Consider the following 14,501-nt stretch of genomic DNA (forward strand, 5'->3'; position numbering starts at 1 on the left):
CTTATTTATCAGTTCACACAAGTTTTCCCAGGTTTCTCCTAAGTCATCCATTTCTTATAGCACAATAATAGTCTGTTTTGTTCGTATACTGTAATTTGTTGAGCCATTGTCCACTTCTCAGGCATTCCCTTAGTTTCCAGTTCTTTGTCACTGCAAACAAAGATGTTCTACAAATATTTTTATATATGTAGGTCTTTTTATTCTTTCTTTGATTTCTTTGGATTATTATGACCTATTTATTTTAACTCATGAAGGTGCTCTTACTATCTCCCTATTAATCTTGAGTGTCAACTCCCTAATAACCATTTTCATTCTATCCTTTACAATCCAGAGATTAGCCTCTTTGACAGAGAAAAGAGTAGCCAAGTAATTAGTCAGAGTCAGTCAACAAGCTTTTATTAAGGACCTGCTATGTTCCAGGCACTGTGCTAAGCTCTGGTGATACAAAGAAAGGCCAAAAATTGACCCTGCTCCCGAAGAGCTCAGCAGCAACACCTCTCCTTAGTCCATTCTCATTGTTTCATCCACCTGTTAGGGTCATCCTGTCCTTTCTTTTATTCTATTTTCATCAATGTAGCCTTAAAAAAAACATTGGTTTCATTGTCTTAGCATCTTAGCTCATTCAGAGAGAGTTGGGGATGGGGAAGAGGGAGATCCTTAGCAAATGCTTTTCTGATTGAAGCCCCTCTCCACTTCTTGCTTCTGCATTTCTTATCTGTGTCCTCTTTCTCTTTGGGTGACTTGTGGTTCCTCAGTGACACTCTTACTTCTTTTTCTGGCACCATTGTTCTTTATACAGATGTTCCCAACTATGTCCCCCTGCTTTGAATATGTCTTAATATTTAGTGCTGTTGACCTGTCCCATTACTTCTCTTCCCTCCCTTGTCTAACCTGTCCTCTTCCTTTAGACTCTACCCTTTCAGAGCTGTATTCTAGGTATGAGACCCCTTCCCTACATTTTCATTTAAGTTAGACATAATTGGTGTGTAGAAATTTGAAACCTTGGATTTTATTGCTTATTCCTTTCTTTGATCTGGTCTCCTGTGACCTTTTGGGTCACGTATCAAATGCTATTCTTTTTGCCTCTGTGAGCTTAATGTTTTCAAGTCTTCTCATCAGCCTAGTCTCCTTCCGGTTTGGTGATATCCCTTTTAAAATGTAGTACCCTGAACTTAACAGAGTACTTCAGATGTGGTCTAACCAACGCAGAGTATAGTGGTACTATTGCATAGTACCACTTTACATAGTACCTTAAATGTAAGATTTCATTATTATGGCAGTCTTATCTCACTGTTGAGTCAGATTGTGTGTGTAGTTCTCTAGATCCTTTTCATTTGCCCCTCCTTTCTTAGTCCCAAGGAATGGTGATGTTGATAAGGATTATTCCTGGATTCTCTTTCCACAGAACTGTCCTGCTCTAAATTTATCCTCTAGTCCAACCCTGCACAATCTGTGGCTCCCGGGTTGCTTATGACCCACGAGCATGCCAAAGGATTTTAGGCAGCCGGCAAAAAATGTAGAAGATGTTTTTCTGGGCCACAGGTTGTGCTGGCCTGCTGTGGTCAGTTATTTTTCACCTGCTAGGAAACATATAAGCCAGTTTACAAACTTATTTAAATCTATCTTTAGGTAGAGGTAAGGAAGCAAAGACTGATTTTCAAGATCTTGTCTTGGACTTTGCCCTTAATAGCCTCAGCCTTGATAATTTAAATAGATAGATAAATGATCAGAGGTCCAGTCTGTTTGATTTCATGAATACTTTTTTAAAAGATGAAAGTGTTTATTCATTCAGTTTTTTTCATTCCTGGATGTTACTACAGCTAGACTGCACACTCTCTGCGGCCTTTCTATGGGGTGTCCTCTGCTTGGTTTCTTTGCCCATTCTTAATCATTACACAATAATTTAATTTCAGTTGGCAGCAAATATTTCTCTGACATCTAGTACTACTAAAGTTATGCCACATTCATCTAAAAAGTATCTTGAGTACCATTTGCAATCCTTGACATAAGTATTTTCAGTTATGACAATACTTAAAATATAGTCTCCATTCTAAGCACAGACTGTTTATTGTACCTGACTTTTGTTATTATAAACAAAACAAAGCTAAGTCAGAGTCTAGTACGTTACCTTTTAAGAAAAAAAAAAACATAGGGAACTTGTTTAGTCAGTTTGCCTTCATACTTTCATAGCTCAGTCTTTTTTCTTTTAAATTATAATAGAGAATCAGTTTTTGAATAATAGCATCGACTAGGATAGTGCAGAATTCTCTATTGTCAGATTCACTTTGTATCTTAGAATACAGCCAAAGTAGTAGATTATGTTTCTTTGCCTTTCTCTTTTTCTTTTTGGTGGCTTGTGATTTTCTGTTACTGTTACTCCCATTCTCACGTGTTTATTTTTTCTGGCACACTGAGACTGGTGCTTATAAAAATTAGTCCAGTTAGTGTAAAATACTGACTTACCTTAATTTTGTCACCCATTATATAATGACACCTGTCTTGCTGTCACAGTGAAAAAATAGAAAACCTGACCTAGTAATGATTATGAAAAAGGACATGGCTAGTTTTAATTTACATTAATAAATGTGTACTGGAGGTATTGTGATCACTTCTTGACAGTGAATAGAAAAGCCAGACTCAGCTGGCACATACTGGCTATGCAACCCTAGGTAAGACACTTACTCTCCGTGCCCCAGGCAGTTCCTGAAGATAAAGTTGCATAGCAGATGTGGATATGAATTGATAGGGAGAATTTCTCCATCGGAAGTTCCTTCTATAAGTTAATTCATAGGTTGGGTGGGGGATAGGAAGCAAGAGAGGTCTATTTTGGGATGTGCCTACTCTGTTAACAGAACCATGGAGGGACACAGTGATGAATAAGTCAGAATCCTGTCCTTCATGAAGCTTGTTATCTTTGAGTATCTATATTCTTAAACCAGAGTGGTTTAATTTTAGTTGCAGTTTTAAAACCAGTGGGAAAATAGAGGTACTATAAATTAGCCCAAACAAATTAAGTATTTATTTAACATATATAGATTCAAATTTGGCAGGTCACCTGAGAAAAAGCCAAGTGATATTAATTGTCTATAATTGAATAGTAACTTAATGTCTATAATTTCTACTCAGGCTGGGTATGTCAAGAGAAGAATCAATGAAGCTCACTTCAGTTGAAAACAGTGATGGTGATGAAAATACTCCTTTGTGTGGGTCTTCATGTTTGCCTGGTCCCTCTACGCCATCATCCTTTGAGGAGCAATTGCCAAAAAGCACAAAAATCCCATCTTCTTCAGAAACTGATTTCTGTGCTTCCATGGAACAGGTCCCAATTAAGAATATCATGGCAGAATCTGAATCAGAGGACATCTTCATCCCTGAAGAATCTGTGATTCAGGAAGAAGTTGCAGAAGAGGTAGAAACCACTATCTTTGAATGCCAGGATGAAAATCATAAGACCGAACCAGAGTTTTCCGAAGAATCTGGGAGCCCCCCAAATCCGAGCGAAGAGGCAGTGATAGTGCCCGCTGAAGAAAATGTAGAGGCCTGTGTCATGATGAACGATGTCTTAGATACACTGCCTCTTGTTGAAATTAAGGTGGAAGAGAAATTGGAATCCCCTCAGGAGGAAATGGCTGTTGTTATTGATCAGCTAGATGACTGTGAATCCCCGGCCCCTTCTGCTTCCTCTGTGAATTCTGTCAGTGATACAGCAGATAAGGAGCCAGAGTCCACAAAAGAGTCCAGCATCCCAGAAACGCAGAGCATTCCTCCTGCAGAAGCACTGTTTCCCGCTGAAGGCATTGCTGTGGATATGGAGCTACAGAGTGATCCTGATGAACAGCTTTCTGAAAATGCTTGTGTCTCTGAAACATCCTTCTCTTCAGAGAGCCCGGAGGGAGCATCCGCTGCCCTGACATCCCCAGGTGGGGAAACACAGTCCACTTCAGAAGAGCCCTGTACTCCAGCATCCCTTGAAACAACCTTTTGTTCTGAGGTGTCCAGCACTGAAAACACTGACACAGATAGTAATAGAAAGCCTACTGATGAAAATCTTCATGTATCTTTGATGTCAGAAATATCTCCAATGTCCACTTCTCCTGGAACATCAGAAATATCCCTCATGTCCAATTTGCCTTTGACATCAGAAGCCTCCCCAGTATCTAACTTGCCTTTAACATCAGAAACATCACCAATGTCTGATTTGCCTTTGACATCAGAAACCTCTTCAGTGTCTTCAGTACTTCTGGCATCAGAGACATCCATTGTAACCAGTTTACCTGCCCCTTCAGAAACATCTCCAATTTCCAGTTCTTCCGTGAGTGAGAGGCTCATCCATCAGCCAAGAAAGTCACCTTCCATGTCTGAAGAGCCACTGTCCCCTCTTAAAGATGAAAATTCTACCCTTTCTCAGCCTCCAGGATCTGAGAGCCTTATGACTCACCAGATGATGCATCCTAGTACACCTGAAACTATCAAACTAGATCCACCACCTGTTACCCCTGAAGCTTCGACAGCTGAAGATATTCACAGTAAAAACCTGAATCAGCAACTCTGTCAATCTCCTGCAGAAACAGAGCAGTCTGGTGTGGCATCTGTTCCAGAACTCTCTCCTCCAGAAGTGACAAAAGTTAAAAGTCATAATGTCCCGCAAAGAACTGAAAAGAAAGGTACAGCCTCACCGTCCGAGGGATCTGTTTCATCTGAAGGCACCGTGGGTAAGAACAGTGAGCCTCCTCCAGCTAAGTCACATGACAAACAGTATACCTCATTAGAGAAAGCTTCATTTTCTGAAGGATCTCGAAGTAAAACACACAAGCAGGGGAGCACACAGACTCGATTGGAGAGTTCACATTCCTCTAAGTCCTCAGAACCTGCCAAGTCACCTGAAGGGATAAGAAATGAAATTAGGGAACCAGAGATCTCAAAGAGGAAAACTGTAGAACAGCACAGTTTTGGAATCTGTAAGGAGAAGAGAGCTAGAATAGAAGATGATCAGACAGCCCGTAGTACTTCAGCCACCAGTCCGATTGAAAAAGAGCAGCCTCCACGAGAGGAGCCCAGGGTACCACCTCTCAAGGTACAGTATTGGAACATTTAGAGTCATTTAAAGGGACAGAAAGCGGGGCATTGTTCCAGTCTCTTTATCCATTCAGGCAACTCTTTCCAAATCTGAAGTGAGTTTATCGAATTTGTAGATGATCTTGAGTAACCTAATATCATGTAATCAGGTCTGAGGCTGTTTTCAGTAAGGGTGAAACAGGAAGTAATATAGGCCATGGTGGGGAAAGATAGAGGGAGAGACGCACACTTTGTGTTTCTGAATGTTGTCTGTACTGAGTGACAATGAGATGGAGTGAAGGCCAGCTACAAAATGGAGTTAATTTGGTGTGGGAATCAAGAGAATCAATTCGAATATATTTCATGAACACTGACTCCATCTTGTAACTGCCACACATATTCTTTTCCTTCTCGTTTTTCTGCAAATCATTCCTGGGAAACTAAATGGTAGAAGCCACCTATTGTTTCATAAATGCAGGTGGATGCAATTAATCAGCATCTATCAATTTTGGGAAAAGAAAGACACTAAAACCTACTGATCCCCCTCCCAACTTGGACACCCCAATTGTTCCTCCAATTAGAAATCAGATTACCTACTTTTATGTCCTGGCTTGTATCCTGGATAATTATTTTCTTATAATTAATTGATTTTATTTGATTGTTTTTAATAAATAAATATTGGTCTCACTGTATTTGGACCACCTGGAAAGTTTATCAACCCATTTATTATGCCTATTTTGTTAAAAAAAAATCATAACTTGGATTGTTTCCATAGTTATTTATTAACCACCATAGTGAGTAGGTGGTAGCCATTGACTATATTTCACAAACAAAAATTATTTTCCTTTTATTGTATGTACCTGCTCTCTTCTTTATAAACTTAGGAAGTGGATGATTCTTTACTGTCCAGAAATCTGTGTTCCACGGTTTCCACTCTCAGTGAATGTTGATGATTGTGTGCAAGTTTCATTATTGCTGATTCACAACTGCCTGTTTGGGTGATGTGGGGCAGCTCTTCAGTGTCCTGCTTTTGTCTTCTATAAGCTAGGTAGAGCAGTGGACCTTGAGTCAGGAAGTCCTGAATTCAAATGTGACTTCAGTCACTTAATAAGCAAATCACATCTGTTTGCCTCAATTTGCTCATCTGCAAAATGGGGGAAATAATAGCACCTAGCTCCCAGAATGGTTGTGAGGATAAAATGAGATAAAATTTGTAAAGAACTTTTCAAACCTATATAAGCACTGTATAAATGCTAGTAATAGTAGTGTTAGTTGTTGTAGTAGTAGTAGTAAGTCAACTTTCAATGCATGGATAATGTTGCAAAGAACTTTGAGCAGCCTAAGTGATGAGAATTAGTGTAGATACATAAAAAACTACGCCTAGATTTTCATTTTTTCTGACGTAAACCAAGTTTATGGCGTCATATATTCATGTAGGTTTCAGCACTCAAATAGTAAAGTTTTAACGAAAGTGAGTCTTGCATAGCAAACCAAGAGAGAGAGGCATTACCTGAATGGACTGAGAATCCAGAAGGCAGCCTGGATGGTGAGGGGACTTAAACCATGTCACTAGAAATCAATGAGAGAAGGGAAAATAAGAGTATGAGGTTAGGGAAGTAGGGAACCAATATTGATAATAGACTTCATTTATATAAAGTATATATTGAAGGAGAACTAGCTTATTCTCTGTTTCCTTAGAGAAGAGAGCTAGGATAAAGGAGTAGGCAGGCCCAGAAGGTAGATTCTAATTTGAATAGTTGTAGCTAGGCTGCCTTGTTCATTAGTGAGCTCCTCATTAGAAGTGCATAATCCAGAGACTGGATGATCATTCACTCAATAAATATTTATTAAATTTCTACCACATACACAACATTCTGCTAGAATGATACACCATTTGCCAGAGAGGTTATCAAGAGGGTTCTTTTGTTGAATAAAGGTTGGATTAGGTGGCCTCTAAGATCCTTTTCAGCCCTGTGGTTCTATGAATATACATTAATATAAAGGACGAATTTTAGAGAAAATGTTTTTAATTTAATCAAAATTCTATATGCTTTATTTTGCTCTTATTTATTCAGTGTTTTTCATCTAAGACCATCTATGGAGTCTACTAAACAGGAAATTTCACTGATTGAGTGAACAAATGCTTTCCCCAAAGTCAGTAGGAGATTGGTCAAGTCAGGAATAGAACTTGTTTGCATGTTTTGGCTTTTAGACATTTTAGTTTATTCTCTGTTGCAAAAATATTAATTCTGTTAACAGTCTTTGTAATATGATGGAATCTGACCAAATGTATAAGTACAAACCACATGTTGATAATGCACGAGGTGAACACTGTTCCTTGTGATGGTCTATTCATATTCCTTGTGGCTAGATTCATTCTTTCTGTAGAAAGCACATGAAATCTATTTCTGGTTCATTTTATAGGTCTCAACTAGTTGGTTCCTCTATTTGGTAAAAATAGCTCCTCATCCATTGTATGCTCTTCCAGTCACATGGAGAACATTTAAAAACTTATACTTTTGATTTCTGAAGCTTTAAACATAAAAATGTAAAAGATGAATTACGTGTAGTAATAAGCCTTATCATAAGGTTTATTCAATATAAAAAAATAAGATTATTTTTCATTTTAGTTTTTTTCCTTCATGATTATGTACTCTAAAGTGTTACAACAAATCCATATATATGCAAGACCTGCAAGTAAAACAACACATGTTGAGCTTTTTTTCCTTTTTTTGCCAGTCATTAAACATTTATTAGACACTAATGTGTGCTCTGGTACTGTGCTAAACACATAAATATAAGTAGAAAAGATGCAGTCCCTGCCCTAAAGGAGCTTACGACCTAATAGGGAAGAAAACACATAAAAGGTACCAGGAAAAGAGTAAGGGGGAAGAGACAAAGGTACCTGCTGTAGGGCATGGTAGAGAAAGTCTGGAGCACAGCCTAGAGTGGGATGAGTGATGTGGCTGGGCTGGGTGCTCACTTAAATGGAGGTTCTGAGAGGAATCATCCATTCAGGAGAGGGTACTGGGGCAATTATTGTAGGTTTAATTTCTAACTTTATATGTTTCTCAAGTTTTATTTTTCCAATTTTTTTCTTAGTTAGATAAGTTAAGGGAAGAGTTTCAATGGATCTGAGATGTATTATTTTGATTTACCTAGTCACAGAAGCGCTGGGTATGGAAAGGAGTGCCTCTTGACAAGGGGAGTGAAGTGGCTTGATGAGTGCTTAGATGTTTTTCCCTCATTAAGTTAGGATATTATCTATAACAAGATGAACAAGCAAAACTAGTGGAAGATGTGTGATTCCAAATGATGGCTGTTCTGCTTGTCCATGATAAAGTCTCACAGCCATGCTCCCATTATATTGGGGAAGTATACAGCATTCCCCATAACTGCAATTTCATAAATTCATAAGACTTAGTTATTAATGTAGTGGAAAGAGAATACTGGATTTGGAGTCAGAGGACCTGAGTTACAATTTCAGCTCTTCCATTTACTACCTGGGTAATTTAACCTCTCTGAATGTCAGTTTTCTCATCTGAATAATGTAGAGTTTGGACTAACATGGTGTCTGTGGTTCCTTCCAGCTCTAAAACTATTTAATTTTATTGTTTACCCATTTGAATAGCAAAATCATTTCATCAGAATCTGGTAGGCCTCTACAGAATATGGTAACAAATGATTATAATGGAAAATTTCATTTTAAATATTGTTATCCAGAAGGAAGTTATCAGAGTTTTTGTTTTATTGTCACTAGAAAATGATGAGTTTCTGTGGGAAAATATTTTAGATGTTAGATTTAACTCATGTTAAGTCTTGGTCAAAGAATGAAATTAAGATGGTTTAAGTCTTAGAATAATATAGAGAAGGTGAACAGTGTGTGGACATTTTTTCTTAGTAAGAGCATGCCTTGTTATATTTAGAGAAAGCTAGATGACCCATATTTTTTATTAGATATAAAGCATGATACGTATAATTTCAGTTTATACTATTTTTTTTCTCCAGACCTATGATTTCAGTGGTGTAGGGAATGCTCAGTGAAGATCAGCAGCTGATAAAGATCAGCAAATGTTCTGTTCTTTATGGTTTTAGGTAGTTCTCTGGGGGCACTGAGTAGTGAAGTGACTTGACTACCATTAAACGGCAATTATGTATCAGAGGAAGGACTTGAACCCAGCTCTTCCTCACTCCAGAATTTTATTCTCTGTCCACTGTGATTAAAGAGATTTGTAATTATTGTTGTTGATTTTAATACCAACACTAACAGGCATGTAGTGCCTTAAAGTCTTTCCATCTATTTTCTCAACTGACCTTTATGGCAAATCTATGAAGTAGAAAACACTTCATGACCCTTTTTTTCCAATAAGAAAGGAGTGCATGACTCACCCACAGGCTAGATTTGAACTTAGATCTTCCTAACTCCAGGAATGATACTTTATCTTGTTCCTACACCCTGAATATGATAACTCTTTGTGTGTACTTTACTTTTTTTAATCCTCACAGAAACCTTGTGAGGTAAGTAAAGGCACTATACTATCCCCATTGTACAGTTAAAGGCACACAGTGAGTTATGCGAAGGTTAAAAGGCTCATCCCACCTTACATATCATTGGTGACAGAACTAGGGCTAAAAACTGTCCCCTGACTCTCTGTCAGTATGGTTTTTTTTGTTTATTTGTTTTAAGTAAACCACAGTAAGAACTGGCAAAACTCAATTAGCTAGAGAGTTAGTTCTTAATACCTAGAAAGCAAGGTCACTAATAAATGAAATACCCCTGAGAAGTTTAAGCCAACTACAAACACATTTTTAAAAATGGTTTGTTTTTCTAGTTATTTTCTGGTGTTAACAAGAGTACTTTTTTTTTTTAAGTGAGTGCAGTTCTTGGTTTTTAAGCAGATTAAAAGCAGAGAGAGAACACTTGATGAATGGTAGCAGATGACTATATCATTTTCATATTTGTGCTGAGCTGAATCAGCCTGTCTTTATGCCCTAAAGCCCTGACCATCAGAAGGATTCAGTTGTATCTTATACCTCTGTATAAAGAAAAATGTGATGAGAGTGCAGCTTGTCCTTCACTATGCAGTAGCTAAGTAAGAATATTCATTGTGGTGGAAAAATAACATTTCTGTTTCCCCCACCCCTTTCTTTTTCTTCAGATCCAGCTATCAAAAATTGGGCCTCCTTTTATTATCAAGAGCCAGCCAGTCTCCAAGCCAGAGTCTAGAGCATCCCCTAGCACTTCAATTAGTGGAGGGAGGAACACAGGTGCCAGGACCCTTGCAGATATCAAGGCAAGAGCCCAACAAGCTCGGGCTCAGAGAGAGGCTGCTGCTGCAGCTGCAGTGGCAGCTGCTGCAAGTATCGTCTCAGGAGCTATGGGGAGTCCAGGTGAAGGTGGGAAGACCAGGACCCTGGCGCACATCAAAGAGCAAACAAAAGCCAAGCTCTTTGCAAAGCATCAAGCTCGAGCACACTTACTCCAGGCAAATAAAGAAGCCAGGTTGCCACCACTTAGCTCAAAGGATGGGTCTCCTACTCTGGAAGTTTCAACCACTCCTGATGCAAAGATGGAAGGTTCAACTGGTGTCATTATAGTTAATCCAAACTGCAGGTCTCCTAGCAACAAGTCTGCTCCCCTCCGGGAGACTACCACTTTATTGCAGCAGTCACTTAATTCTGCTAAGCTACCAGAAACTGCTTCTGACATATCCCTGCACAGTTCTGATGAAAATATACCTATGTCACATTTGTCTGAGAAAGTTATTTCATCTACCTCTTCTGAAAATGGTGGTATGCCCCTTCTTTTTAATAAAAATTCTGTCCCTGTGTCTGTTTGCAACACTGCCATGTCGGGAACAATTAAAGAACTTCCCTTTGCAAGTTCTGTTGATAAATCCTCTCTTTTAATGTCTGTTGACAGTACAAATACTACGGGCTCTGCTTGTAACCTAAGTATGCTAAAAACCATCCAGGGAGCTGATACTACATGTGTAGCCATTGTACCAAAATGTATTGATAATGCTCCTGTTCCAACTTCCACAGAGGGTTCAGTCTTACCAAACTCTGTTGATGATAAAAGGTCGCCAATAGCAAGCAACAGTGCTAATAATAATTTAATCTCTAGTCAATATACCACTGTGCCATCTCCCTCCATTGGAAATAATTTGCCAAATCATGCCCCTCCCAGCTCTGTCCTGGTTCCCCCAGTGGGAGCCAGTGGCAGATTTCCTTCTGAAAAGATAGCCATGCCTGGGTGCGATGAGCAGGCCAGCATGTCTACGAGCACCACTGTGAGAGCAGCTCTGAGCTGCAGTGACCGGCTTGCGGTCACAGACTCCTCAGCTAAATGCCCATCTATTGCTATGTTTACTGGAAATGTGTTAACAATAAGCTCTTATGACAACCCTACCAAGCTAGGTACTGAAAGCCTGGAAAAAAGTGCAGGTGTCAGAAGTAGGACGAATCACTCTGGCAAACCTCAGCCCCCATCCGGAGGCTATACACCAGCAGCAGCGAACAGATCGATTCCCTGTAAAGTCATTGTCGATCACAGTGCCACACTGAGCTCCAGCTTATCACTTACTGTTTCCATTGAGAGTCCAGAGACTGGCCTAGATGTGCAGAACAGGCCATCGAGGACAGAAACAGCCTTACACAATGTGGCATGCCCTCAAGTGTCTGTTATCAACAGGCCTGAACCAGTGACAGGTGAAAACATGGAACATGGCTTGGGCTTCATTGCTACTCCTACAACAAAGCAGGATGGTGGCAAACCATTGAATTCCACCTCCACCCATCTCCGAGAATTGCCTCTTGCTTCTCCTGATAAAATAGGTGAGGTGACTACACCTAGTCATGGATTTGCTGAACAGTTACAAGGCCCCACTTCTTTCAAAAGTGAAGCAGACACTACCTGTAGCAATCAGTATAATACAGGTAACCTAATTTGTTGGAACAGTGAAGATGTGATGAGTACAGAACCCCCTGCAGCCAGCCATTCAACTGCTACAGATAAACATAAGGAGTACCTGGAGCAGAATTGCCCAAAGACGATCAAAACAGAGCATTCCAGCTATACCCATGTCTCAGAGTTACACCCTAGGAATCTTATGGCAAAAATTGCTCTTCCTGTGAAGTCAGAAGCCCCTGAAATTGATAAGTGCTTTAGAATGGACACTGAAGAGTTCTCTGTACCAGAAATTCCTACCCAGGCTGAGGTAGCCACCCCAAGTACACAGCAGACCCCAAACTCTAAGGCATCTGTCTCCAGCTCCGTGGAAGAGACTTTGTCGTTGGCCACAGAATCAATAAAGAGAGTCCCAGGTGGAGGAAGCTCAAGCTGTCGTCTGTCATCTGTAGAGGCCAACAATCCCCTTGTGACACAGTTATTACAAGGCAACCTGCCTTTAGAAAAAGCACTACCACAGCCCCGATTAGGAGCCAAGCTAGAAATTCACCGGCTTCCCTTGCCTCTGCAGACTCCCTCAGTTTGCAAAACAGCATCTGAGAGGAATATTGTTGAAACTCCTGCTAGCTCTCCAAATCCAGATGGTAAAGGCTATTTGGCAGGGACTCTAGTGCCACTGCAAATTAGAAAGCGAGAAAACCACCCAAAAAAGAGAATGGCCAGGACTGTGGGGGAACATGCTCAAGTGAAATGTGAGCCAGGAAAGCTGCTGATGGACACAGATGTTAAAGTGGCACCATGTGTCATCAACTCCAACATGAATCAACTGGGGCACAGCCAGTCTTTTAAGCAAGAGTGGATGAGCAAACACACAGCCCCGAGCAGAATTGCTCACAGCCCTGAGATGAAGCAGCAGAAGAGGCTGCTCCCCTCTTGTAGCTTCCAGCAGAACTTGTTCCATGTTGACAAGAATGGCAGCTTTCACCCAGATGCCAGTACCTCACACCGACAGCAGTTTTACCAAATGCCTATGGCTGCACGGGGCCCCATTCCTTCAGCTGCTCTATTGCAGGCCTCTTCCAAGGCCACAGCTGGTTGCCATGCATTTGCCTTCAACAGGCACCTGGAACAGAAGGGCTTGGCAGAGGTTGGAATTCCAACAACCTCTCACCAGTTAAGGTTGGCCAGTGTGTTATCACCCAGTATTCCCATTAAGGAAGGTGATGACATAGGCAGCACTGCACATGCCATCCAGAATAAATCCTTGGTGCATCCCCCCCCACCGCCACCCCTTCCTCCACCCCCACCACCCCCACCTCCCATACCACCTTCCCTTCCTAATGCGGATGTCCCACCTGATCAAAAACAACCACCAGTTACTATGGAAACCACTAAAAGACTTAGTTGGCCACAGCCAGCCGGCATATGTAGCAATATAAAATCTGAACCTCTTTCCTTTGAGGAAGGTCTGAGCAGCTGTGAACTGAGTATGAAGCAAGTGTCTTATGACCAGAATGAAGTGAAAGAACAGTTAAAAGCCTTTGGGCTAAAAAATGCAGATTTCTCTTCCTATATACTTTCTGAGCCACAAAAGCCTTTTACCCAATTAGCTGCTCAGAAAATGCAGGTGCAGCCACAGCAGCCACAGCCACCACAGCAGCTCTGTGGAAATTACCCAGCTATACACTTTGGTAGCACAAGCTTCAAAAGGGCAGCTTCTGCAATTGAAAAGTCCATTGGAATTTTGGGAAGTGTTTCTAGCACTGCTACTGGCCTCTCTACCCAGAATGCTCAGATTCCAGTTCAAAACTTTGCTGACAACAGCAATGCAGATGAGCTAGAGTTGAAATGTTCATGCAGGCTGAAAGCCATGATTGTGTGCAAGGGCTGTGGGGCCTTCTGCCATGACGACTGCATAGGCCCTTCCAAACTCTGTGTAGCCTGCTTGGTTGTCCGATAGGAGCCAAGTTCAAGGTGCAGTATCCCATTTCCCTGTGGAGGAGCCAAACAACAGAAACAGAAATAATGTAATTGCAGTGCTTTTTATCATTCTAATTTATTTTAGGGGAGATTATGTTCTTCACAGTTGAATTCCTTTCCTCCCTTCCCCGCCCCCTTTGCCTTATTATATATCTTAAAAAGGATGCATCACATCAGAAATGTCTCAGTGGCATGTTGTATGTGGGTTTTAGTTTTGTTTTGTTTTCAATAAGCTTGGTTGCCGTGATAAAAGAGAGTATTAAGAAGTGTGATTCTCAGCTTTGGAAATAATCTGCCAACATGAACACATTGTAAGGTAGTTAATCTGAAATGCCCTGAGATAAATAATTAGGACATGTTAATTTGATTTCTTTCAACAGAAAATGTAGTCAGGAGAGGGAGATAGTTATGGTTTAGAATTTTACCCTAAATGAACAATCACAAGAGTTAGCTGGCCTACTAATTCCTTATGTGAACCTACCTTTACTCTGGATTATGCCCAGTCATATTAACTGGGGGAGGGTTCAAACTTAAAAGGTGTGACTAGGGAGTTATT

At 40.4% G+C, this 14,501-nt stretch overlaps 1 protein-coding gene across 1 annotated transcript in view; it reads left to right on the forward strand.

The window, feature by feature from the left end:
- Positions 1-13,925, forward strand: part of ASXL3 (ASXL transcriptional regulator 3) — a 229,573-nt gene extending 215,648 nt beyond the window's left edge. Inside the window, exons 10-11 of the mRNA XM_036740756.1 lie at positions 3,127-5,074; positions 10,215-13,925. Of these exons, the coding sequence (XP_036596651.1) occupies positions 3,127-5,074; positions 10,215-13,925 (5,659 nt within the window). The remainder of the gene's footprint in view (positions 1-3,126; positions 5,075-10,214) is intronic.
- The last annotated feature ends 576 nt before the right edge of the window (positions 13,926-14,501 follow it).

This window comes from Trichosurus vulpecula, chromosome 1, assembly GCF_011100635.1.
Source record: "Trichosurus vulpecula isolate mTriVul1 chromosome 1, mTriVul1.pri, whole genome shotgun sequence".
Lineage (NCBI taxonomy): Eukaryota > Metazoa > Chordata > Mammalia > Diprotodontia > Phalangeridae > Trichosurus > Trichosurus vulpecula.